Raw genomic sequence first — 25043 nt, forward strand, 5'->3', positions numbered from 1 at the left:
CAACCACTTAATGAACAAGTATGTGTGTGTTTTACGGAAAATTCCAAAAATGGAAGGTTAGGTTAAAACAATATCTTCAGCACATGGATCTGAGGGGAGTACATCCAATAACAACATGTTCACCATCCTTATATGTGTTTCGAATTATAAACCTGTTATACAGAGGTCTCAGCATTCATCAGTTAATAATAGTGCATGCATTTCATACTTTAACATATCAATTTGTTGGATTTATCGCCTCGTAAACAGGATTATTTTGAGGGTCGGTGGCTACCTCACTGAATTATATACTGGAGGCCCATCACAAACCATCCAGATCAATTAAGGCAGAGTGTCGTGCCTAATGATATGATCAGGGCGTCACAGACCAGACTGCTTCTCAGAAACACAAACCAACCACATGTACAGAAATGGAGAATTGAACCACCAACAGATCCTCACCTGAGCTTACGTAGGTTTTAACTGACAGAGTAATCACTGCCTATTTTATAATACATCCGAATGTTGTAAGAGCTACCAGTTATCTACATGTAAACAACAAACAAGAAGAAATCTATTAGCATCGTTTTACTTTAAATAACCACTCTTTTAACATCTCTATCTTCGTCCTTTCTTTTTTGACATTTTTGCGGAGAAGTTTTTACGCTTTTGTCGTGCCTGCTCTTGATGTTTTTGGAAAGCTTGTTTACGAGCTTTTACATTTCTGGTCTTCATGATCTGTTCAGGACGTTTACGCTCCTGTTTTGGAATTTTGAATTTGCCTTTCCTAGAGCTGTTCTTCAAGCTGTTCTGGCTATCCTCTTGACCTCGTGTATGCCCTGTATAGGAAAAAGATGTCAAAATATTACAGACAATTTATATTGAAACCTTTTTTTCCACTATAACATTATATCATAACACTTTGTTTAACACAACAACAGATCAAGATATCGGCCATAATCTGATTCAAATCCCTGAGACCAGAAAGACGATGGCTTTCTCAGTCCCATGACACACAGCGAACTCTCATAGACCATTTACCCTTTGAACCAAGTGATTTGGCCGATTTGAAGAGAATTTCAGAAGTTTGTTTGCCTGAATAGTACACTGCTTTGGTTAATTTAATCAATCCGAATTAAAATATCATTTATGATTACAAACGTTCCAGTGTTGAGAAATTTGACATTCTTAACAAATGTTCATGGTTGTAGAATATACAGTTTACAGTATTCTATTAAAATCATTGTCATGCATCAAAGGGGTATTTAATCTATTGAAACCTTGGAAAATAAAAAGTATTTATTGCATAAATTCTATATTGTACTACTCTTTATGATGGAGACCTGGATAAAACTGATTTCTGGCAGGTGTAAACGAGATCATTACTTCTTTTAATATCTCTACAAGGGATCAAAAACCGTGACTTCTGGCTTGTTGATTTTATTTTTACAAGGTTACAACACGGCAAGCTGTATTATACTTACACTTCCTGCCCTTGCCTCCTAGAACCTTGATATGATTGCTCTTTTGTTTATCGTCGTCGTCATCACTGTGATCGATCTCCGCATCGTCTACTTTGTTTTTATTCTGCCATTCCTTGTATGTAAGACACGTTAAGGACAACAACATTTAAATTAAGGTTCAAGGACTTTCTCACTAAGCAGTTGAGGCAGAAAGAAATAATAAAACTGAAACAAATTTTGGCTTTAAGAAGCCTGTGTAGGAAATATCTTGAAATCAGATTCATAAAATTGATATAGATATATATAAGTGCAAATAGCAATACCAAACGGTACATTGTGAGTTTTCAAAAATGTCAGCTTCCTTTATCAAGCAAAGAATGCAAATGTACAAATGACATAACTCTGAGGTAACTAACAAACAAAACCAGCGATAGATTTACTTTTTGTTTTTTCAATCTTCAATCTTCTCTATTCTTTAGTAAGCGCTGTGCCGAAAATCTTTCAGCAAGGTTGGAAAAACCAGATATAAGTACAATGTTACACTGCCACAGTACAGCATCAGTACAAAATCAGCATAAATATTTTACAACATCATTGTACTGACAATACTACGTCATTGTACTGACAATACAACATCATTGTACTGACAATACTACGTCATTGTACTGACAATACAACATCATTGTACTGACAATACGCCATTGTACTGACAATACAACATCCTTGTACTGACAATACTACGTCATTGTACAGACAATACTACATCATTGTACAGACAATACATCATCATTGTACTGACAATACAACATTGTACAGACAATACTACATCATTGTACAGACAATACATCATCATTGTACTGACAATACAACATCATTGTACGGACAATACTACGTCATTGTGTACAGACAATACATCATCATTGTACTGACAATACAACATCATTGTACGGACAATACTACGTCATTGTGTACAGACAATACAACATTGTACTGACAATACTACATCATTGTACTGACAATACAAAATCATTGTACAGACAATACAACATCATTATACAGACAATACAATATCATTGTACTGACAATAAAACATCATTGTACTGACAATACTACATCATTGTACTGACAATACATCATTGTACTGACAATACAACATTGTACAGACAATACTACGTCATTGTACAGATATACAACATCATTGTACTGACAATACAACATCGTTGTACAGACAATACAACATCCTTGTACTGACAATACAACATCATTGTACAGATATACAACATCCTTGTACTGACAATACAACATCATTGTACAGACAATACAACATCCTTGTACTGACAATACAACATCATTGTTCTGATATACAACATCATTGTACTGACAATACAACATCATTGTACAGACAATACAACATCCTTGTACAGACAATACTACATCATTGTACAGACAATACTACGTCATTGTACAGACAATACAACATCATTGTACTGACAATACAACATCATTGTACAGATATACAACATCATTGTACAGATATACAACATCATTGTACTGACAATACAACATCATTGTACAGATATACAACATCATTGTACTGACAATTCAACATCCTTGTACTGACAATACTACATCATTGTACAGATATACAACATCATTGTACTGACAATTCAACATCCTTGTACTGACAATACTACATCATTGTACAGATATACAACATCATTGTACTGACAATACAACATCATTGTACAGATATACAACATCATTGTACTGACAATACAACATCATTGTACTGACAATACAACATCATTGTACAGATATACAACATCATTGTACTGACAATTCAACATCCTTGTACTGACAATACTACATCATTGTACAGATATACAACATCATTGTACAGACAATACAACATCATTGTACTGACAATACAACATCATTGTACAGACAATACAACATCATTGTACTGACAATACAACATCATTGTACAGACAATACAACATCATTGTACTGACAATACAACATCATTGTACAGAAAATACAACATCATTGTACTGACAATACAACATCATTGTACAGACAATACAACACCATTGTACAGATACACAACATCATTGTACTGACAATACAACATCATTACACAGACAATACAACATCATTGTACTGACAATACACATTGTACAGACAATACAACATCATTGTACTGACAATACTACATCATTGTACTGACAATACAACATCATTGTACAATACAACATCATTGTACAGATATACAACATCATTGTACTGACAATACTACATCATTGTACAGATATACAACATCATTGTACAATACAACATCATTGTACAGACAATACAACATTGTACTGACAATACAACATCATTGTACAGACAATACTACATCATTGTACTGACAATACAACATCATTGTACAGATATACAACATCATTGTACAATACAACATCATTGTACAGATATACAACAACATTGTACAGACAATACTACATCATTGTACAGATATACAACATCATTGTACTGACAATACTACGTCATTGTACAGACAATACAACATCATTGTACTGACAATACAACATCATTGTACTGACAATACTACATCATTGTACAGATATACAACATCATTGTACTGACAATACTACATCATTGTACTGACAATACAACATCATTGTACTGACAATACAACATTGTACAGACAATACTACATCATTGTACAGATATACAACATCATTGTACAATACAACATCATTATACAGATAATACAACATTGTACTGACAATACAACTTCATTGTACAGATATACAACATCATTGTACTGACAATTCAACATCCTTGTACTGACAATACAACATCATTGTACAGATATACAACATCATTGTACTGACAATACAACATCCTTCTAGTGACAATACAACATCATTGTACTGACAATATCATTGTACTGACAATACAACATCATTGTACTGACAATACAACATCACTGTACTGACAATACAACATCATTGTACAGATATACAACATCATTGTACAATACAACATCATTGTACAGACAATACAACATTGTACTGACAATACATCATTGTACTGACAATACAACAACATTGTACAGACAATACAACATCATTGTACAGATATACAACATCATTGTACTGACAATACTACGTCATTGTACAGATATACAACATCATTGTACTGACAATACATCATTGTACAGATATACAACATCATTGTACTGACAATACTACATCATTGTACAGATATACAACATCATTGTACTGACAATCCAACATCCTTGTACAGACAATACTTCATCATTGTACTGACAATACAACATCATTGTACAGACAATACAACATCATTGTACAGACAATACAACATCATTGTTCTGACAATACAACATCAATTGTACAGACAATACAACATCAGTGTACTGACAATACAACATCATTGTACAGACAATATAACATCATTACACAGACAATACAACATCATTGTGTACAGACAATACAACATCATTACACAGACAATACAACATCATTGTACTGACAATACACATTGTACAGACAATACAACATCATTGTACTGACAATACTACATCATTGTACTGACAATACAACATCATTGTACTGACAATACAACATCATTGTACTGACAATACAACATTGTACTGACAATACAACATCATTGTACTGACAATACAACATCATTGTACTGACAATACAACATCATTGTCAGTCTAGAAACTATGAGGTATAAAGGATATGCATTAGACTTGTAGGAGGCGGGAATCCACGCCCCACTCTCAGTTCTTATCTTCTTTTTCTTTGGGTCGTTGCTATCATCCCTCACAAACTTCTTTTTCTTTCTGTCCCTGAAACAATAAACACATTAATTTGAAAGAAAAATAGAAATTTTGTTCTCTCAGTCCTATTTTCTCTCTCTCTCTCAGAAATAACAATATAAACATTGAAATCATATTCTCTTAATCCCTTGCATCGTAGAAACATCAAAGAGGTGTTGGTTACTTAGTCTCTGATTCTATATCAGTTCATATAACTAATACACATATGATTCCATACATTTATATGAACCCTGGGTCTGTGACACAGCCTCCTTGGATTGACCAATCTTTCCAAGCTGAAGTCGTCTATGAATCAGATAACATTAACCTTGTTGTACACAAATTCTTGTTCTCCTTGTGCCTTTTCAAGGGTTTTCATGTAAATCTTCGTTTTGTTCAAATTTTGCTCTAATTTTATCAAATAAAGTTAGAGTTGTGATTCTGTTGATGTGTCTGTATTTTCTTTATTTTTTTAAGCATGTACCGATATATCTTACCATCGTACAGAAGTCTTGAGTTTCTTGACAGCATCATCATCGTCTCCTGCTATGTCAAACTGGACAGCTGAAGTCTCTTTATCAAACGTTGAGCCGAGACTGAACCTGTAACAATAATCAGATGTACAACTTATCTTCCATCACTTTTACTTTATTTTTCCAAACAGAAGATTTAAAAATGTTTCTGGAAGCATTTGATTTGTGAAATGCCATAAAAAGAAGTAATATTCTGACAGAATTTTGAAATTAAAATTTCTAACTGAAGCAGCATACTATGCCATGAAAGAGGTCATGAAAAAATTACTACAAAGTTCTACTGTGGGAAAATCTATAGGTCCATGTTGACCAGTTTGTCTGTACAAATATATGATGCAAAATTGATTTTACCCTAACCCTTCATTTTATCTTATCCTAACCCTTGATTTTATCTTATCTTAATCCTTAATTTTATCTTACCCTAACCCTTCATTTTACCTAACCCTACTCCTTCAGTTTATCTAACCCTACCCCTTCAGTTTATCTTACCCTAACCCTTCATTTTACCTAACCCTACCCCTTCAGTTTATCTAACCCTACCCCTTCAGTTTATCTAACCCTACCCCTTCAGTTTATCTAACCCTACCCCTTCAGTTTATCTAACCCTACCCCTTCAGTTTATCTAACCCTACCCCTTCAGTTTATCTAACCCTACCCCTTCAGTTTATCTAACCCTACCCCTTCAGTTTATCTAACCCTACCCCTTCAGTTTATCTAACCCTACCCCTTCAGTTTATCTAACCCTACCCCTTCAGTTTATCTAACCCTCAGTTTATCTAACCCTACCCCTTCAGTTTATCTAACCCTACCCCTTCAGTTTATCTAACCCTACCCCTTCAGTTTATCTAACCCTACCCCTTCAGTTTATCTAACCCTACCCCTTCAGTTTATCTAACCCTACCCCTTCAGTTTATCTAACCCTACCCCTTCAGTTTATCTAACCCTACCCCTTCAGTTTATCTAACCCTACCCCTTCAGTTTATCTAACCCTACCCCTTCAGTTTATCTAACCCTACCCCTTCAGTTTATCTAACCCTACCCCTTCAGTTTATCTAACCCTACCCCTTCAGTTTATCTAACCCTACCCCTTCAGTTTATCTAACCCTACCCCTTCAGTTTATCTAACCCTACCCCTTCAGTTTATCTAACCCTACCCCTTCAGTTTATCTAACCCTACCCCTCAGTTTATCTAACCCTACCCCTTCAGTTTATCTACCCTACCCCTTCAGTTTATCTAACCCTACCCCTTCAGTTTATCTAACCCTACCCCTTCAGTTTATCTAACCCTACCCCTTCAGTTTATCTAACCCTACCCCTTCAGTTTATCTAACCCTACCCCTTCAGTTTATCTAACCCTACCCCTTCAGTTTATCTAACCCTACCCCTTCAGTTTATCTAACCCTACCCCTTCAGTTTATCTAACCCTACCCCTTCAGTTTATCTAACCCTACCCCTTCAGTTTACCTAACCCTACCCCTTCAGTTTATCTAACCCTACCCCTTCAGTTTATCTAACCCTACCCCTTCAGTTTATCTAACCCTACCCCTTCAGTTTATCTAACCCTACCCCTTCAGTTTATCTAACCCTACCCCTTCAGTTTATCTAACCCCCCTTCAGTTTTTAACCCTACCCCTTCAGTTTATCTAACCCTACCCCTTCAGTTTATCTAACCCTACCCCTTCAGTTTATCTAACCCTACCCCTTCAGTTTATCTAACCCTACCCCTTCAGTTTATCTAACCCTACCCCTTCAGTTTATCTAACCCTACCCCTTCAGTTTATCTAAACCCCCCTAACCCTACCCCTTCAGTTTATCTAACCCTACCCCTTCAGTTTATCTAACCCTACCCCTTCAGTTTATCTAACCCTACCCCTTCAGTTTATCTAACCCTACCCCTTCAGTTTATCTAACCCTACCCCTTCAGTTTATCTAACCCTACCCCTTCAGTTTATCTAACCCTACCCCTTCAGTTTATCTAACCCTGACCCTTCAGTTTATCTAACCCTACCCCTTCAGTTTATCTAACCCTACCCCTTCAGTTTATCTAACCCTACCCCTTCAGTTTATCTAACCCTACCCCTTCAGTTTATCTAACCCTACCCCTTCAGTTTATCTAACCCTACCCCTTCAGTTTATCTAACCCTGACCCTGATCTAATCAGCACAAGAATTAAGACTAATAGAAGGAAAATGGCCATGATTTTATTATTATGTACATCATGAAACATAGGCCAACCATGGATATGTACCATTATTTTCCAAGGCTGCGAAATGAAATTGCCATATCTGCCCGATTAAATGTGGAAAAGTTTTAGTTCTTCAAGGAAAGTGTAGATTTCCAAGTGAGAAGGAACTAGGAAACAAGGGAGAGCACCAAACAAGGAAACAAGGGAGATCACCAAACAAGGAAACAAGGGAGAGCACCAAACAAGGAAATAAGGGAGATCACCAAACCCAGATACAAGGGAGAGCACCAAACAAGGAAACAAGGGAGAGCACCAAACAAGGAAACAAGGGAGAGCACCAAACCCAGATACAAGGGAGATCACCAAACAAGGAAACAAGGGAGAGCACCAAACAAGGAAATAAGGGAGATCACCAAACAAGGAAATAAGGGAGAGCACCAAACAAGGAAACAAGGGAGAGCACCAAACCAGGAAACAAGGGAGAGCACCAAACAAGGAAACAAGGGAGAGCACCAAACCCAGATACAAGGGAGAGCACCAAACAAGGAAACAAGGGAGAGCACCAAACAAGGAAATAAGGGAGATCACCAAACAAGGAAACAAGGGAGATCACCAAACAAGGAAACAAGGGAGAGCACCAAACCAGGAAACAAGGGAGAGCACCAAACCAGGAAACAAGGGAGAGCACCAAACAAGGAAACAAGGGAGAGCACCAAACAAGGAAACAAGGGAGAGCACCAAACAAGGAAACAAGGGAGAGCACCAAACAAGGAAACAAGGGAGAGCACCAAACCCAGATACAAGGGAGAGCACCAAACAAGGAAACAAGGGAGAGCACCAAACAAGGAAATAAGGGAGATCACCAAACAAGGAAATAAGGGAGATCACCAAACAAGGAAACAAGGGAGAGCACCAAACAAGGAAATAAGGGAGATCACCAAACAAGGAAACAAGGGAGAGCACCAAACAAGGAAACAAGGGAGAGCACCAAACAAGGAAACAAGGGAGAGCACCAAACCAGGAAACAAGGGAGAGCACCAAACCAGGAAACAAGGGAGAGCACCAAACCCAGATACAAGGGAGAGCACCAAACAAGGAAACAAGGGAGAGCACCAAACAAGGAAATAAGGGAGATCACCAAACAAGGAAATAAGGGAGATCACCAAACAAGGAAACAAGGGAGAGCACCAAACCAGGAAACAAGGGAGAGCACCAAACCAGGAAACAAGGGAGAGCACCAAACAAGGAAACAAGGGAGAGCACCAAACAAGGAAACAAGGGAGAGCACCAAACAAGGAAACAAGGGAGAGCACCAAACCCAGATACAAGGGAGAGCACCAAACAAGGAAACAAGGGAGAGCACCAAACAAGGAAATAAGGGAGATCACCAAACAAGGAAATAAGGGAGATCACCAAACAAGGAAACAAGGGAGAGCACCAAACAAGGAAATAAGGGAGATCACCAAACAAGGAAATAAGGGAGATCACCAAACCAGGAAACAAGGGAGAGCACCAAACCAGGAAACAAGGGAGAGCACCAAACAAGGAAACAAGGGAGAGCACCAAACCCAGATACAAGGGAGAGCACCAAACAAGGAAACAAGGGAGAGCACCAAACAAGGAAACAAGGGAGAACACCAAACCAGGAAACAAGGGAGAGCACCAAACAAGGAAACAAGGGAGAGCACCAAACAAGGAAACAAGGGAGAGCACCAAACCAGGAAACAAGGGAGAGCACCAAACCAGGAAACAAGGCAGAGCACCAAACAAGGAAACAAGGGAGAGCACCAAACAAGGAAACAAGGGAGATCACCAAACAAGGAAACAAGGGAGAGCACCAAACCCAGATACAAGGGAGAGCACCAAACAAGGAAACAAGGGAGAGCACCAAACAAGGAAACAAGGGAGAGCACCAAACCAGGAAACAAGGCAGAGCACCAAACAAGGAAACAAGGGAGAGCACCAAACCCAGATACAAGGGAGAGCACCAAACAAGGAAACAAGGGAGAGCACCAAACAAGGAAATAAGGGAGATCACCAAACAAGGAAATAAGGGAGATCACCAAACAAGGAAACAAGGGAGAGCACCAAACAAGGAAATAAGGGAGATCACCAAACAAGGAAATAAGGGAGATCACCAAACCAGGAAACAAGGGAGAGCACCAAACCAGGAAAAAAGGGAGAGCACCAAACAAGGAAACAAGGGAGAGCACCAAACCCAGATACAAGGGAGAGCACCAAACAAGGAAACAAGGGAGAGCACCAAACAAGGAAACAAGGGAGAACACCAAACAAGGAAATAAGGGAGATCACCAAACAAGGAAACAAGGGAGATCACCAAACAAGGAAACAAGGGAGAGCACCAAACAAGGAAACAAGGGAGAGCACCAAACAAGGAAACAAGGGAGAGCACCAAACCAGGAAACAAGGGAGAGCACCAAACCAGGAAACAAGGCAGAGCACCAAACAAGGAAACAAGGGAGAGCACCAAACAAGGAAACAAGGGAGAGCACCAAACAAGGAAACAAGGGAGAGCACCAAACCCAGATACAAGGGAGAGCACCAAACAAGGAAACAAGGGAGAGCACCAAACAAGGAAACAAGGGAGAGCACCAAACCAGGAAACAAGGCAGAGCACCAAACAAGGAAACAAGGGAGAGCACCAAACCCAGATACAAGGGAGAGCACCAAACAAGCAAACAAGGGAGAGCACCAATCCAGATGCAAGGGAGGGAATGATGAGATTTATCTAATGAACCTACAGGCATTTGAGAAGTATTAATGATTATGTTGGTGTTTAGGTGTGCATTGAGAACCTTTATAGATATAACCTGTTCTATTCCATGAATCTTCTTCTGTAGAATTCTAATGTAACTATACATGACTTACCTGTAGTGACATTGACCCTACCTGTACAGAATTCTAGTGTAACTATACATGACCTACCTGTGGTGACATTGACCCTACCAGTATAGAATGCTAGTGTAACTATACATTACCTACCTGTGGTGATATTGACCCTACCGGTATAAAATTCTAGTGTAACTATACATTACCTACCTGTGGTGATATTGACCCTACCGGTACAGAATTCTAGTGTAACTATACATTACCTACCTGTGGTGACATTGACCCTACCGGTATAGAATTCTAGTGTAACTATACATTACCTACCTGTGGTGACATTGACCCTACCGGTATAGAATTCTAGTGTAACTATATATGACCTACCCTCGCTCTGACTGGAAATCAGCAGGACGATAATGGAGGTAATTCTCTTCATCCTTTATTTCAACAAACTTGCGTTTTTTCTTCTTTGGTGTGAAGGATCGTTGACTTGCTTTTCCTCCAATTACTTTGGAAAACGCAGTCTGATATTTTCAAAAGTTAGAATGTCGAAAAAAGAATTTAAGCTAATTAGAAAAAAATCAAGATTTACACAATAAATATATATCAATCTTTGCCAGTTTGTATCCTTTTGTCAGTAGTAAAATCATTTATAAAAATATTTCTGAGATTGGATGTGAACAAAATTATAATTTTCTTTAATTTCAGTTTAATGCAAACTCTGTAATTATTTCTTCAGTTTTCCATGATTTCAGTGATCAGATTTTGATGTAATAGGGTTTTTTTTCACTTTGCCTAAGATTGTACCCTGTAGTTTATTTTGACTTTTTGATCTACCCTATACTATTCTCAACTCCTGATACAATAAGTTGAAATCTAAGTCACATGTCTATCCCATAATGCACCTCTAGTTCTTTGTCCTCCACTGTTTCCTGTATTTGCTGCCTCTCAACTGCTGATTTTTCCAGTGATTTCTGCTTGAAGGCTGATATATTTTCAGTCTTGCGTTCTATCACATTCTGATGCCAGCCTCTCTTTGATTTCATCACAGAAAATGCTTGCGTCTTTGCTGTGGCATTAACTTCAAAAATTGTCTGAAAAACAGATATCAAAAAGTTTCATTATCTACAGTGTTTCTTTCATTCAGTATATAATTTTTTAACAGGTGTTGGAATTTCTGTGTATTGCATACTTTAATTTTCTTATTGAATTCTGCCCAGGCATTAAGCAGGAGCACACCACAATGGATGAAGCATGATAGTTATAGGTCTTGACCCTTTGGGTCTGATGACCTAAAATTGGCTGCCTGGTGCCTATTTTTGTTTTCAGTTCAAACCAAAAATGCACAAATACATCTAGAAAACAAGGAATACCCACATAGGAAACTTGAGATGCCATCTAGAGCTTTTTAAGAAATACAGAAACAAACTAACCTGTAAGAATCTAAAATGGCTACTCGGGATGAAAGACAGCTGCTGTATTATGGACAACCTTAATCTGATGATGGCAGATTACAAGTTTTTTTTATTCTGGTAATATTTAGAATCATGATTTACAATATTTTCTGATAAAACCTAAGATAATACAATAAAATATATAATATAAATATAATAATGGAAATAGTACCCTTGAGTTCAAAGGTCACCTTGTCTCCTTTAGTCTAAAAGTTCCTTACATACTTACACTATTACTCTTGTAGGTCTTGAGTGAATTCAGTAGGTTGATACGCTCCATCTCCGAGTCTTCACTCAGCTCTCCTAGGGGTAAAGTTTATTAGATACAATGATATCAGACTTCACTCAGCTCTCCTAGGGGTAAAGTTTATTATATACAATGATATCAGACTTCACTCAGCTCTCCTAGGGGTAAAGTTTATTATATACAATGATATCAGACTTCACTCAGCTCTCCTAGGGGTAAAGTTTATTATATACAATGATATCAGACTTCACTCAGCTCTCCTAGGGGTAAAGTTTATTATATACAATGATATAAGACTTCACTCAGCTCTCCTAGGGGTAAAGTTTATTATATACAATGATATCAGACTTCACTCAGCTCTCCTAGGGGTAAAGTTTATTATATACAATGATATCAGAATTCACTCAGCTCTCCTAGGTGTAAAGTTTATTATATACAATGATATCAGACTTCATTCACCTCTTCTGAGGTTAAATTTATTAAATAGAACAATAATTGTGCCATTAAATTGATTATCACTTTGAATAGAAGCAGCCTTTCTTATAAATGATTAGTTTTTGTTGACATACAAGCTCTTTCAAGATTATGATCGTTGTTTAATAAGAACTAAACATTCTTGTATCTTGTACATGGCCTGAAACTTTTTTTTGGTCATTGGTCACTTCAACTGTTTTGAAAAAATCAGATAATTCTGACTTCATGTATTTGGTTTATTAATGTTTGAAAATGTAGATTAACTGCCTTTGAAATTTTGTCCATGATCAAAAGATTTCTTACTGATAAAACTCTAACCATTGAACTTACCAAATATAGGGTGAACTCCAGGAATCACACCATTACGATTTAATTCTTTAAAACGTTTCAAAGACTCAGTTGCAGGTGCTTGACGGGATTTCACATACTTCTTCTGGGCATTCAAACAGACCTGCTTAAGGTTTTCCTGAAATGAAATTTGAAATCAGGTGACAAAATCCTTTTTGTACACAGAAGATTTACATGTGAGGATGGTTAGTTTATTTTCACACACAGGGCTAGCTCTGGGTCAAAATTCAGTTTCGCCAAACCAAATTTTTTTTGCTATAAGCGTGCAAGAAACTCACCCTCACCCGATCCCTTAATTCCCTCATATAATAATAACACATATGCTAATTATATAATTACATTATTTATTCACTGTTTTAACAACAATACATCAAACATAATACAGTATATGGTAAAAGAGTTTATAAACATGGAATTATTACAGGCCTTCTGCATCTCGACAGTTTGCTGTTGTGTTGCCAAAGCAGCAGAGTGAGAGTTCTCATCTGTAAAATTGAAAATAAAATTTAGAATAGAATTGGACATTTGCAGAGAGATACAGGATTACATTGAACCTTATTTTACACCATCAAAGTATTATACTTATTACAGTAACTTCCTAAGTAATATATCTCTTAAAAACATTTCAGAGATAATAAAGACATAATCGTTAAACTAAAAGATTGTGTTTCTAATTCATGTGCCAAGCAGGCTGTAATGAGTAACTACATTGTACCATCCTCCAGGCTGTATAGTATTTCTGAATTACTTAATCTAAATTTACATAAATGATGAATAGTTGTATATACCTGATCCTTTCTCATGCTTAACCAAGCACTCTTTCTTACTGCAGTCATCAGTGAAACTATTTCTAACTAATGCCTTAATACATATGTCACAAAACATGAGCTTTTGCTCTGGGTCATATTTTAGCCATGGCCTGCCAATTTTCCAACTATCTAGAAACTTTCTTGAACTACTGCCCTTGTTAGTAACCTGATCAGGGCTGTCATTTTCTTTTCAATAGATGGTGTCTTAAAACCAAATGATGACAATCTGGGTACTTTCCCATCCCTATCACTAAAGGGGAGTTTACGTTTTCCCATTTCATCTAACGATCTATCTTAGTGAAGGGCCAAATCTGATGTGACCAAAATATGTACAAAAATATAAAACAAAATCGGCAACCTAGTGTAAAAACAACAAAATTATATCTTGTGTTTCTTGCTATTTTAATAGTCGATCAAAAACGTTAAGAAGCCTATTTCGGGCCCTTTCAAATACACTAGTTTACTAAGTTATGACTGCAGAAATCACAAACTCGTGCCCAATTAACGACATCGACACACCTAATGATCGACCTACCGTAAGCCAATTCCCGATAAAACATCTTTCCTTCAGCTAACTTACCTTATTGTTCACGGCAGAGGCTATCCCGGATTGAGACAATGGAGACATCATTGGATACAGGCGTGTTGCTGTTTAGACAGGTAAACGTTTCTGTCAAAACACAAAAGCGTTCCGATAGCTGACCTGGTTTAATCCTGTTTGTCCCAAAACTGAAAATTTATAAATCCTGTTTGTCCCGAAATCCTGTGTGTTGTTATAACAGTAAGGGACTGCAGTGTTGTTTTAACAGGTAAGGGAAGTTGTCCCAATATTCATACAGGTAAATTAGTATGTGGTATTTTGTATTTTGCCCCAGCTGCGGGAGTCCGTCAGCGGTGACCGTGTAGTACACAACGATGTCGGAGAAAAATTTACCTGTGTCACTCGTTACAAATAAGTTAAACGCCAGTGATTTTTCTCTATACAGTCATCGGTGACTGGAAATGTCTGTAATCGGCATTGTGGATCTAGAGAGATTAAAATCAGTGTGGATCTAGAGAGATTAAAATTAGTGTGGATCTAGAGAGATTAAAATAAGTGTGGATCTAGAGAGATTAAAATCAACGTGGATCTAGAGAGATTAAAATTAGTGTGGATCTAGAGAGATTAAAACAAGTGTGGATCTAGAGAGATTAAAATCAGTGTGGATCTAGAGAGATTAAAATAAGTGTGGATCTAGAGAGATTAAAATCAACGTGGATCTAGAGAGATTAAAATCAGCATGGATCTAGAGAGATTAAAACAAGTGTGGATCTAGAGAGATTAAAATCAGTGTGGATCTAGAGAGATTAAAATAAGTGTGGATCTAGAGAGATTAAAATCAACGTGGATCTAGAGAGATTAAAATCAGCATGGATCTAGAGAGATTAAAACAAGTGTGGATCTAGAGAGATTAAAATCAGTGTGGATCTAGAGTTAGCTCCATAAAATGGATACAAACCAAGTCAATAGACTGTGATGTCCAGATACGGATCTTTTCGCTCATCTCATCGGCAACAGTCTGAGGAACACTGCCATAGAGACCATCCTCATCTTGAAAATAAACAACAAAGAAAAATATGAAAAACAGCTGTCATTTGTACAAGATAGCAGTATCATTATTTTTGTACTAATCGTTATTGAACAATGTTCTCTGAACTCTGACCTTTGCCTGTCTGTTGAGAGACAACCTTGAGTGGCCTGCCTAGGAACACATGTAGATCTATCAGGTATGGAACCTCATCTTGAGCCACCAGGGAAAAGGCTGTCCCACTCCGACCAGCTCTCGCAACACGACCTTAATTCAAAGAGAGTCACCAACAACTTGTCAAGTAGGTAAAAATATTTCAAAACTTGTACACAGGGAGAATGCTCCTAAATCATTTTTGTTTAGACCTTGTCAACTGTATTAGCCATGTCTTACCATTTAATCAAAACAATCATGATCAAAAGACGTTTTTCAGGGGAAGCAAGAAAGTAAAATGACATGAGGACTGATGTTTATCACAACTCTAATTAAAGAAATGACATCATCCATGTGTGACAGATGTAAAAGTGTTTGTAAAATTCATTTATTTAACAACAATGAATAAACCATGCTTGAGGTGTCTGGATACTTTCTTTTTAGTAATTTCTGTGTGATTTCAGAAAATTTTTAATAAGTCACAGTTAGAAACTGTTTAAAACTTTTTGTCATAATTTGATGATGTGTCACGATACTGATTACAGAAACAGACACAATACCTGTTACCTGTTAGTACAGAACATATTCTTACTACAGATTATAACAATATATTTAGAAATATAAAATTTAAAATAGGGAAACAAAATCATCATGTTTATCATACAGTTTGGAGGAAAGCTGTCCTTGTTGGTGTAACTGTTGGATATGATCCACTCGATATTATTATATGATCTCCATTCTTACCAACTCGATGCACAAACAGTTTAGACTTGGCTGGAAAGTTGTAGTTAATCACATTGTCCAGCAGTGGAATGTCTATTCCTCGAGCCGCAAGATCCGTCACCAAAAGAACCTTCACTTTCTTCAGTTGAAACTTGGCAATGTTGATTTTACGAGCAGTCTGGTCCAAAGAGCTATAGATGTAGGTGGAGCTGATACCAGCTTTCTCTAGTAGCTGGAGAAGAAATGTTACAGTACAGTTAGAGGTACTGGAAGTACTAAAAAAACTGTGTTATAGGATAAATCACACAGGCTTAGTTACAGTAGAGTTAGCGGTACTGGAAGTACTAATAAACTGTGTTATAGGATAAATTACACAGGCTTAGTTACAGCACCGTTAGAGTTACTGGAAGTACTAATAAACTGTGTTATAGGATACTTAGTTATAAGATAAATTACACATACTTTAAGTAATCGTTGCTGAATCCCAATTGTCTTGAAGACCTCATTTCTTTGTGTGATAGTTTGCCTGTTGGTACCTTTGTTGTTATATACCTTGTTCTTATTTGAGAACATGACATTTCTTACTTGGATCGACCAAAGTTTACACGACGTATTTGATACTCGTTAGTTTGCCTGTTGGTACCTTTGTTGTTATACACCTTGTTCTTATTTGAGAACATGACATTTCTTACTTGGATCGACCAAAGTTTACACGACGTATTTGATACTCGTTAGTTTGCCTGTTGGTACCTTTGTTGTTATATACCTTGTTCTTATTTGAGAACGTGACATTTCTTACTTGGATCGACCAAAGTTTACACGACGTATTTGATACTCGTTAGTTTGCCTGTTGGTACCTTTGTTGTTATATACCTTGTTCTTATTTGAGAACGTGACATTTCTTACTTGGATCGACCAAAGTTTACACGACGTATTTGATACTCGTTAGTTTGCCTGTTGGTACCTTTGTTGTTATATACCTTGTTCTTATTTGAGAACGTGACATTTCTTACTTGGATCGACCAAAGTTTACACGACGTATTTGATACTCGTTAGTTTGCCTGTTGGTACCTTTGTTGTTATATACCTTGTTCTTATTTGAGAACGTGACATTTCTTACTTGGATCAACCAAAGTTTACATGACGTATTTGATACTCGTTAGTTTGCCTGTTGGTTCTTTTGTTGTCCTTGTTTGCATTTGAGAATGTGACATTTCTAACTTGGATTGATCAGATGCCTACTCTTCAGAAACACCTGGTCTTTGTAGTTTGTAATGGTTAACTCACCAAATTGAGGTATTCCACGTGATGTTTAGTAGCTACAAATATCACACTTTGTCTCTCCTCCACTATTACATTCTTCAGTATATGTAATAACAAGGCTGATTTGTCGTCTTCTCGGCAATGAAAAAATGACATCTGGAAAATCAACCATGACAGTGAAAAAACAATGAGGAAAAACAAATGACTGTAAATTCAGGGGGGGGGGGGGGGTGGGAGGACAAAAAAGCAAGCTTTCTGAGGAAATGTTAAGTGTGGAAAATGTTACACAAAATATGAAAATATAATCCAAGTATTGACAACCTATCTATGTCAATTGACATTTTTCAAGTTAGGAATTACCATGTCTTAATTTCTTGCTATCAATTCAAGGCAAACTGTTGGATATCTGCTATGGTCAACTTTCTGCATCAATTATAATCATGAGGCCATGCTACATGATAAATCTGTGTGACATTTCAGAATTCAAAGAAGTTCTTACAGCAAGTGGCAATAGTCAGTGGAAAAAAGCATATTTAATACGGCATAAAACAATTTAGAATTTAAAGATTCATATTGATCCCTGGAGATTACATCATAACGTCTGACCTCTAACTGGTTGCTAAGCTTCGTTTCCACATCAAGTCTTAAGAGAGTTGGGTCATGGAGACCGGCCTTGGCAAAGTCAACCAACAGTTTGGGGAGGGTGGCAGAGAAAAGCAGAGTTTGGCGAGACTCAGGCAGACGGTGTATAATCTCGAGGAGTTGTTCTTGGAATCCCATCTCAAACAATCTGGTGAAATAATAAGTCAATCAAGATATAAAGAGGTGGAATGTTTTAGTACATTACAAACACAACAATACAATCACTGCCACAATACAAACACTGCCACAATACAAACACAACAATACAATCACGGCCACAATACAAACACAACAATACAATCACTGCCACAATACATTCACTGCCACAATACAATCACAACAATACAATCACTGCGACATTACAATCACTGCCACAATACAAACACAATAATACAATCACTGCCACAATACAAACACTGCCACAATACAATCACTGCCACAATACAATCACTGCCACAATACAAACACAACAATACAATCACTGCCACAATACAAACACAACAATACAATCACTGCCACAATACAAACACAATAATACAATCACTGCCACAATACAAACACAACAATACAATCACTGCCACAATACAAACACAACAATACAATCACGGCCACAATACAAACACAACAATACAATCACTGCCAGATTACAGTAAATGACAGGGTTCAATACAGTACTTTATTTCTGTGACAATAAACAGCAGATTTTGATGTTTATTGGACTTTCTGTCAATGTTTTCTGCCATGTCTTTCTGTGACAGTGAATAACAGGATTAAAAATTTCATGGACTTTTTTCTGGGACAGTAAACAACAAGTTTCAAGATTTACATGACTTTCTTTCTGTGACAGTAAACAACAGTTGTGATGTTTACAGGAATTCTGTGACAGTAAACAACAGTTTTGATGTTTACAGGAATTCTGTGACAGTAAACAACAGTTTTGATGTTTACAGGAATTCTGTGACAGTAAACAACAGTTTTGATGTTTACAGGAATTCTGTGACAGTAAACAACAGTGAGATGACTTTCTTTTTGTTCTTAATATTTTAATTTAAAATACTATCTCCCCTATAGTTATATGTTCCAAACAATAAGAATAATTTTTGAAAAATATGTTAAGTATTTACCTGTCAGCCTCGTCAAACACTACATACTCAACGTTCATCAATCGTAGGTTCATCTCGACCAACACATGAAGTAATCGTCCAGGCGTGGCGATGATACTGAAACAACACAGAAAATAAACACAGAAGTGATTTTAAGTTCAATCAAGTATCCTCTAGCACCAGAACGTTTGATGTGGTATATCTATAAATTCTTTAGAAACACATTACTCTTACCATTAAACATTTTCTTCCTATTTGTGAGAAATTTAGATTTCACAGCAGAGGCATACTGGCACATAAATATATGTACTTACATATCAGGGTTTTCATGTAGCGAAGAAAATTGGTCATCCATTCTGAAAAGAAAAGACACTAATGAAAATTCAAGAAGATTGCATTACATTATACTGCAAGACAATAACCAGAGATCCTTGGGATGTTGGCACCTACCATTGTATGATCTTGATTAGTGGTTAATCAGTTGGATAATGTAAACATCTATTTACAATGATTGCAGAACAAGTTATTACAACCTACATAAACCACTACTGATGAGAGTGTGTGTGATTTTATTTTGGGAGGATATCAGAGTACTCAAGTAAAAACACGTGTGGTTGGGAAGCTGACCCCACATCTCTGGGGAATTGAACTACAGGTATCTAGGTGATAAGTGATTGTGACCCCACAGTGTCGCCCAACCACACAGTATCCCGTTACCAATTATCTATACTCAGCTGGATAAATTACATACACAACTAGAGACCAAAGGGACTCTACAACTTAGTGAGATTTTCGAGAATGATTCATCAGGTACTTCAATGATGGATGGATGAGCAATTATGACAGATGACGAACTAAACACACAGACCATTTACATAACTTACTTATCACCTCCCAGAATGACCGCAGCCTTCAGACCTGTAAACTTGCCAAGCTATAAAGAAAATATTGTAGTAAGTTCCTTTATAACAACAGTCTATATAAATGTTATAAGTTAGGAGTTGGATGTGGTCAGGTTGTCAATGACTTAAACTTTATTTTTCACACAACAGTTGACGATAATGTATAGAAATATGCCAAATCCAGTTCACCTGAATGTTTCAAGATTCAAATATAATTACATGTACAGTCAAATTACACCAACATTAACCAAAATTTTTCTGCAGAATCAAGATTCACTAGATTTCCTGGGTTTTTTATAGGATAAGACAGCATCAATAATCATCATGTTTTCCAAAATATTACTACATCAAAAATTATTAGGTTTTCCCTGAATGTTTCTATATTTAGTATCAAGATTTACCAGGTAAATTATAGATATCTTTATTTCACCTTTGGAGTATTTACAAGTATCCACAAATACCTTCAGTCTAGCAAATAATTTTAATAAATCAAAATAGAAAAACAACACAGACAACCTTGTCATAGGCAGATTGGTGTTGCCAAAGTAAAGGTCACGTGTTGCCAAAGTAAAGGTCACATGACCAAATTGAGTTATTGGACATAACACCAATTGCATTCATAATACATTATAAAAAGAGTTTGGAAATTAAATCAACTCATCATTTTTACCTCTTTGGTGAACTTGAGGGTCTGTAGCGCTAATTCCCTTGTAGGGGACAATATCAGTGCCCTTGCTCCAGCTTTGGCTGTATGCATTTTCAGCTTTTCAAACATTGGGAGTAGGAAAGCAGCCGTCTTTCCACTTCCTGTCCTGGCCATGGCAACCACATCTTTTCCCTCCAGAATCAGAGGGATTGTCTGAATTATATAAATTATTACACAATGGAATTCTTAATTTTTTCATGCTTTATACTTTCACTGATTTTCCAAAATCTTGAAGCAAAAAGTTTTTTCCATCAATGAAATCAGAAGGATTTTCTTCAGTCTGAATGTCTTACCTTCCTTTGAATAGGTGTTGGTATCTTGTAGCCTTTTCGTATTATACCTGTGTACACCTGGTGACAGAAACCTGAAAAATACAAATCATTTTGTATCACCTAAAGTACAAATGGAATATCACCAATTTGATTTTTTTTCTCTATAATCATATTGCAATCTTGTCTTGCTACTTTCCACATTGAGGCTATTCCAGTAAGACACCTATCCAACCTTGGGGCTCCAGGTTTTGTTTAGAGGTACTGGTCATTAAATTGGATGGAAGGTCGAGTACATGTTTTTGTACGTACATGTACATACAATAAAACAGTTGAAAAATCTGGTGATTTCATTGTCATCTTCTTGACTGTATACCTCATTGCATGTACGCTTCATACTGGTCATTTGTCTGATGAAGGTAAGAGTGTGTTAATTGAAATGTCACAAAAACATTTTTTAACTGGTTGTGATATAAGAACATTCACATACATTACCAACTCAATGAAAAAAGAATTCACCTATTACAATATGATGAAAATATGTAACTTAATGCTAGGAAAAACATTTATCATTTATACAATCAATAACAAATTAATGTTTTTAACATGATGTCTGTTTAACCTGAACAGACCACAATAATAATATCTTAATACTGATGTGTAGTGTGTGAAATCACCACACTCTAAATAATGTTGTTACAATTTCAGATCACTGAACACTACCATGTTTGGTTGAATATGTGTAATTCTTAAAATCTCAACTTGAGTTGAAGTTTTTCTTGATGTACATTTTCATACTCAAAACAGAATTTTTTTAAATAAATTAAGCAAACAACTTTTATATTCATATAATCTTTTCCTTTCAGAAAAACCTAAACAGGTTATAGATTTACATATGTTGAAAATCTGATATATGCAGCAATAGCAAATAAAATTAAATTGATATTTCCAAATATGATCAAATCTCAAACTGGTTTTACTAAAGGTAAAAAAGAATCAATTTTGATATAAAAATTTGCAGCAAATAGATGAAGTCCTGAGATTTCGGTCATGTCGAGACCTAACTATTATTGGTTGAATAACTGTTGTGAAGACCTTGTTATACCAAAGTTTGTACACTTTCGTTATTTACCAGTTTACCACGGCATGTTATGAGGATGCATTGAACATATAGAAATAAAAGAGGAATGTATCTTCTGTGCAAGGTAAAGTGCTGTTTGTCAAATAACAAAGGTAATGCAATTTGAATAGGTATAATTAACGTAAGTAATTGATATAAGGATGTGATAAAATTCTACAGAAGAGAGTTTTTTGTTTTATTATGTTTGTGTGTCTCGCAAAGACGCTGTATTTAACCATATTATAATTACTCTTTACTGTGCTAGAAAATTATTGATATTGTAACTGTGTCTTAGTCAGGAAAATGCTTGCAATTCACTATTTGGTTATAATATATAAAAGTTTAAGTGTATATGTATGTAGCTACATGTATTTCTTACTCTGGAAAATGGAAAGTATGAATGATGTGTTTAAACAAAAAAAAATTTTGTTGTTTTGTTAAATTAATATAGATAGTCTAGAAATTTCTTTCAGAACTGTTTGATTTTATTTTTGACTATAATTGTATTATTATGTGACTTACAGGGAGGTGAAACCATGAAGGCCCTACTAGAATTCTGATGGTCTTTCATAACATTGATTGGCCATGCACATCATCTTTACTGACATAACCTGTATCTCTATTTTGGAAAACCGGCTGAAGTATCGTGTCCAAATATCCATGGTTTGATATATCAATTAAGGGTGGGAAAGCATTCAGTGTCTGTTCCTTCTTACCTCAAAGTAAGGCAAATATAATACAAATATCTTAAACTAATAGCCATACCCATGGACTGAAAACCTCCAGATTTCTTCTTTTTTCTGTTTTGTTGTGTGACTAGCTTCCGTGTTTCCTGTAACTCTTTATCACTGTCTGTGTCTGTGGAATCCTCATCTTCTTGGGGCTGGAAAAATGTAATGGTTAAAATAATTATTGCTATAATATTTACCAAACCTGGACAATATTAATATAATGACTTTCATCCTTTTACATTCAGACCTACTTCATGTAGTAGTAATACTTCCACAGAACAAATATTTTATACAGGTTTGAGCAGGTTTACATTGGAAGGAGCTATTAGCAGATTTAAAACAGGAGAGTGTAACACCAGATGCCAAGTTAGGAAGGAGGGAGTTCTGCAGAAGAACAGCTCTTGGGGAAGAAGCTTTCTTTCAAAGCAGTGGTTTTACATGGGGAAAAAATGGAATGAATTGTGATGACAATGTCATGAGGGTTTGACAGTCAGGATAAGATCAGAAGCATTTGAAGGAATATTTACATGCAGTCAAACATTAGCTGACAACCAATCCCTTCAGTGAATTAAAGGGGTTCAACTCTTACTTAGGTCTGGGTGATATTTGTTTGGTGTATCTACAGAGGCCCATGGCCAGTGGATTTTCCCTTGTGGATTTTCAGTGGATATGATAAGGTAGATATTGATGATTTGTACATCACTATGTGCATCCTGGTAAAGATGATGGCAAGTGCTCAATATGTATATCAATGCCATAGAACCAAACCCAGTAAATGGAGTTTGTTTGTACATGTATGTGACACTGTTGTACAGATGTCCATACACAGTGTATATCTATGATCTATGTGTATTTTGACTAATCAGAGTACATCATCAACTGATAATTATCCCTTCCATGGCGGTTTGAAGTAGCCATCGGCTAGACTATCAGAGACCCCCACCTTAAGAAGACATTGAATGTTCATGGGACGATGAACCTGGCAAACAAATAACTTATCTAGATTCCTGTACATGTGTAATAGGAGGAATAATAAAAACATCCTGCCATGGCTTGGGTTCGAACCAGCGACACTTCGGTCTATAGCCGCAAGGGAAATTTTCACGAGCCAAGGCTAGTAAGACGACATGTACTCTCAACTTCCACAAATTCTCATAATGGGCAGCTGATAATCACCTTATATTGTACTAAAGATTCAGACACCTCTTCAAACTCAGAACCATCGTCGGATTCCTCCATTTTGCCTTTTGATTTCCACGACACTTTCTTCGTCTTTTTTCTTTTAGACTCCCGGTTGTCCGTGTCTCCTTTCTGAAAACTGGGTTTGGAAGGGACGTGTTTTTTCATGTGATTTGCAGGTCCTGTCCTCTTGTTTTTAGCATTGTGTGTGCCACCTCTCTTCTTTCCTGAATCTAAAATAGGTTTTCGCTTCTTTAATCTATGATGTCTTGCCATCTTTACCGTCTACGAACAAAAGTATCATATACAGAACTAGCACTAACAGATTAAGCTCTCTACTGAAAACTAACTCGTGTTTCCTCCAATGGGCGCAGCCATGTTTTCTTTTTGAAATCTCGTTCAGTTCTCGTTGTCGTTATTATTTATGTTTTACTCCATAGAGAACAAATCATGAATCATTTAATATCGTAACATTATAGAGTTTTTCACATA

At 36.4% G+C, this 25043-nt stretch overlaps 1 protein-coding gene across 1 annotated transcript; it reads right to left on the minus strand.

Moving 5' to 3' along the window:
- Positions 1–554: 554 nt before the first annotated feature.
- On the minus strand, positions 555–24894 carry LOC132559796 (ATP-dependent RNA helicase DDX54-like). Its single transcript, XM_060224423.1, has 20 exons — positions 24549–24894; positions 23407–23524; positions 21546–21616; positions 21217–21405; positions 20529–20578; positions 19959–20000; positions 19666–19761; positions 18506–18689; positions 17924–18055; positions 16658–16868; positions 15896–16027; positions 15692–15783; positions 13366–13501; positions 12544–12617; positions 11766–11954; positions 11245–11384; positions 5793–5897; positions 5218–5325; positions 1464–1582; positions 555–818 (listed from the first exon to the last, which is right to left on the minus strand). Exons 1-20 carry the CDS (start codon positions 24825–24827, stop codon positions 598–600), a joined length of 2688 nt encoding a protein of 895 aa, XP_060080406.1. The 5' UTR covers positions 24828–24894; the 3' UTR covers positions 555–597.
- Between the last annotated feature and the right edge of the window lie 149 nt (positions 24895–25043).

Source organism: Ylistrum balloti, unplaced genomic scaffold (assembly GCF_031769215.1).
Source record: "Ylistrum balloti isolate Yb309-2 unplaced genomic scaffold, AGI_CSIRO_Ybal_v1 Utg370966, whole genome shotgun sequence".
In the NCBI taxonomy this organism is placed as follows: domain Eukaryota; kingdom Metazoa; phylum Mollusca; class Bivalvia; order Pectinida; family Pectinidae; genus Ylistrum; species Ylistrum balloti.

Coding starts and splice junctions, on each gene's coding strand:
- LOC132559796 (XM_060224423.1), bottom strand. CDS start 24,827: ATGGCAAGACATCATAGATTAAAGAAGCGAAAACCTATTTTAGATTCA. Junction 20,579..21,216: donor CCCTCAAGTTCACCAAAGAG/GTAAAAATGATG, acceptor TTTTCTTTATAG/CTTGGCAAGTTTACAGGTCT. Junction 16,028..16,657: donor ACTGTTTGTGCATCGAGTTG/GTAAGAATGGAG, acceptor CTTTGAATTAAG/GTCGTGTTGCGAGAGCTGGT.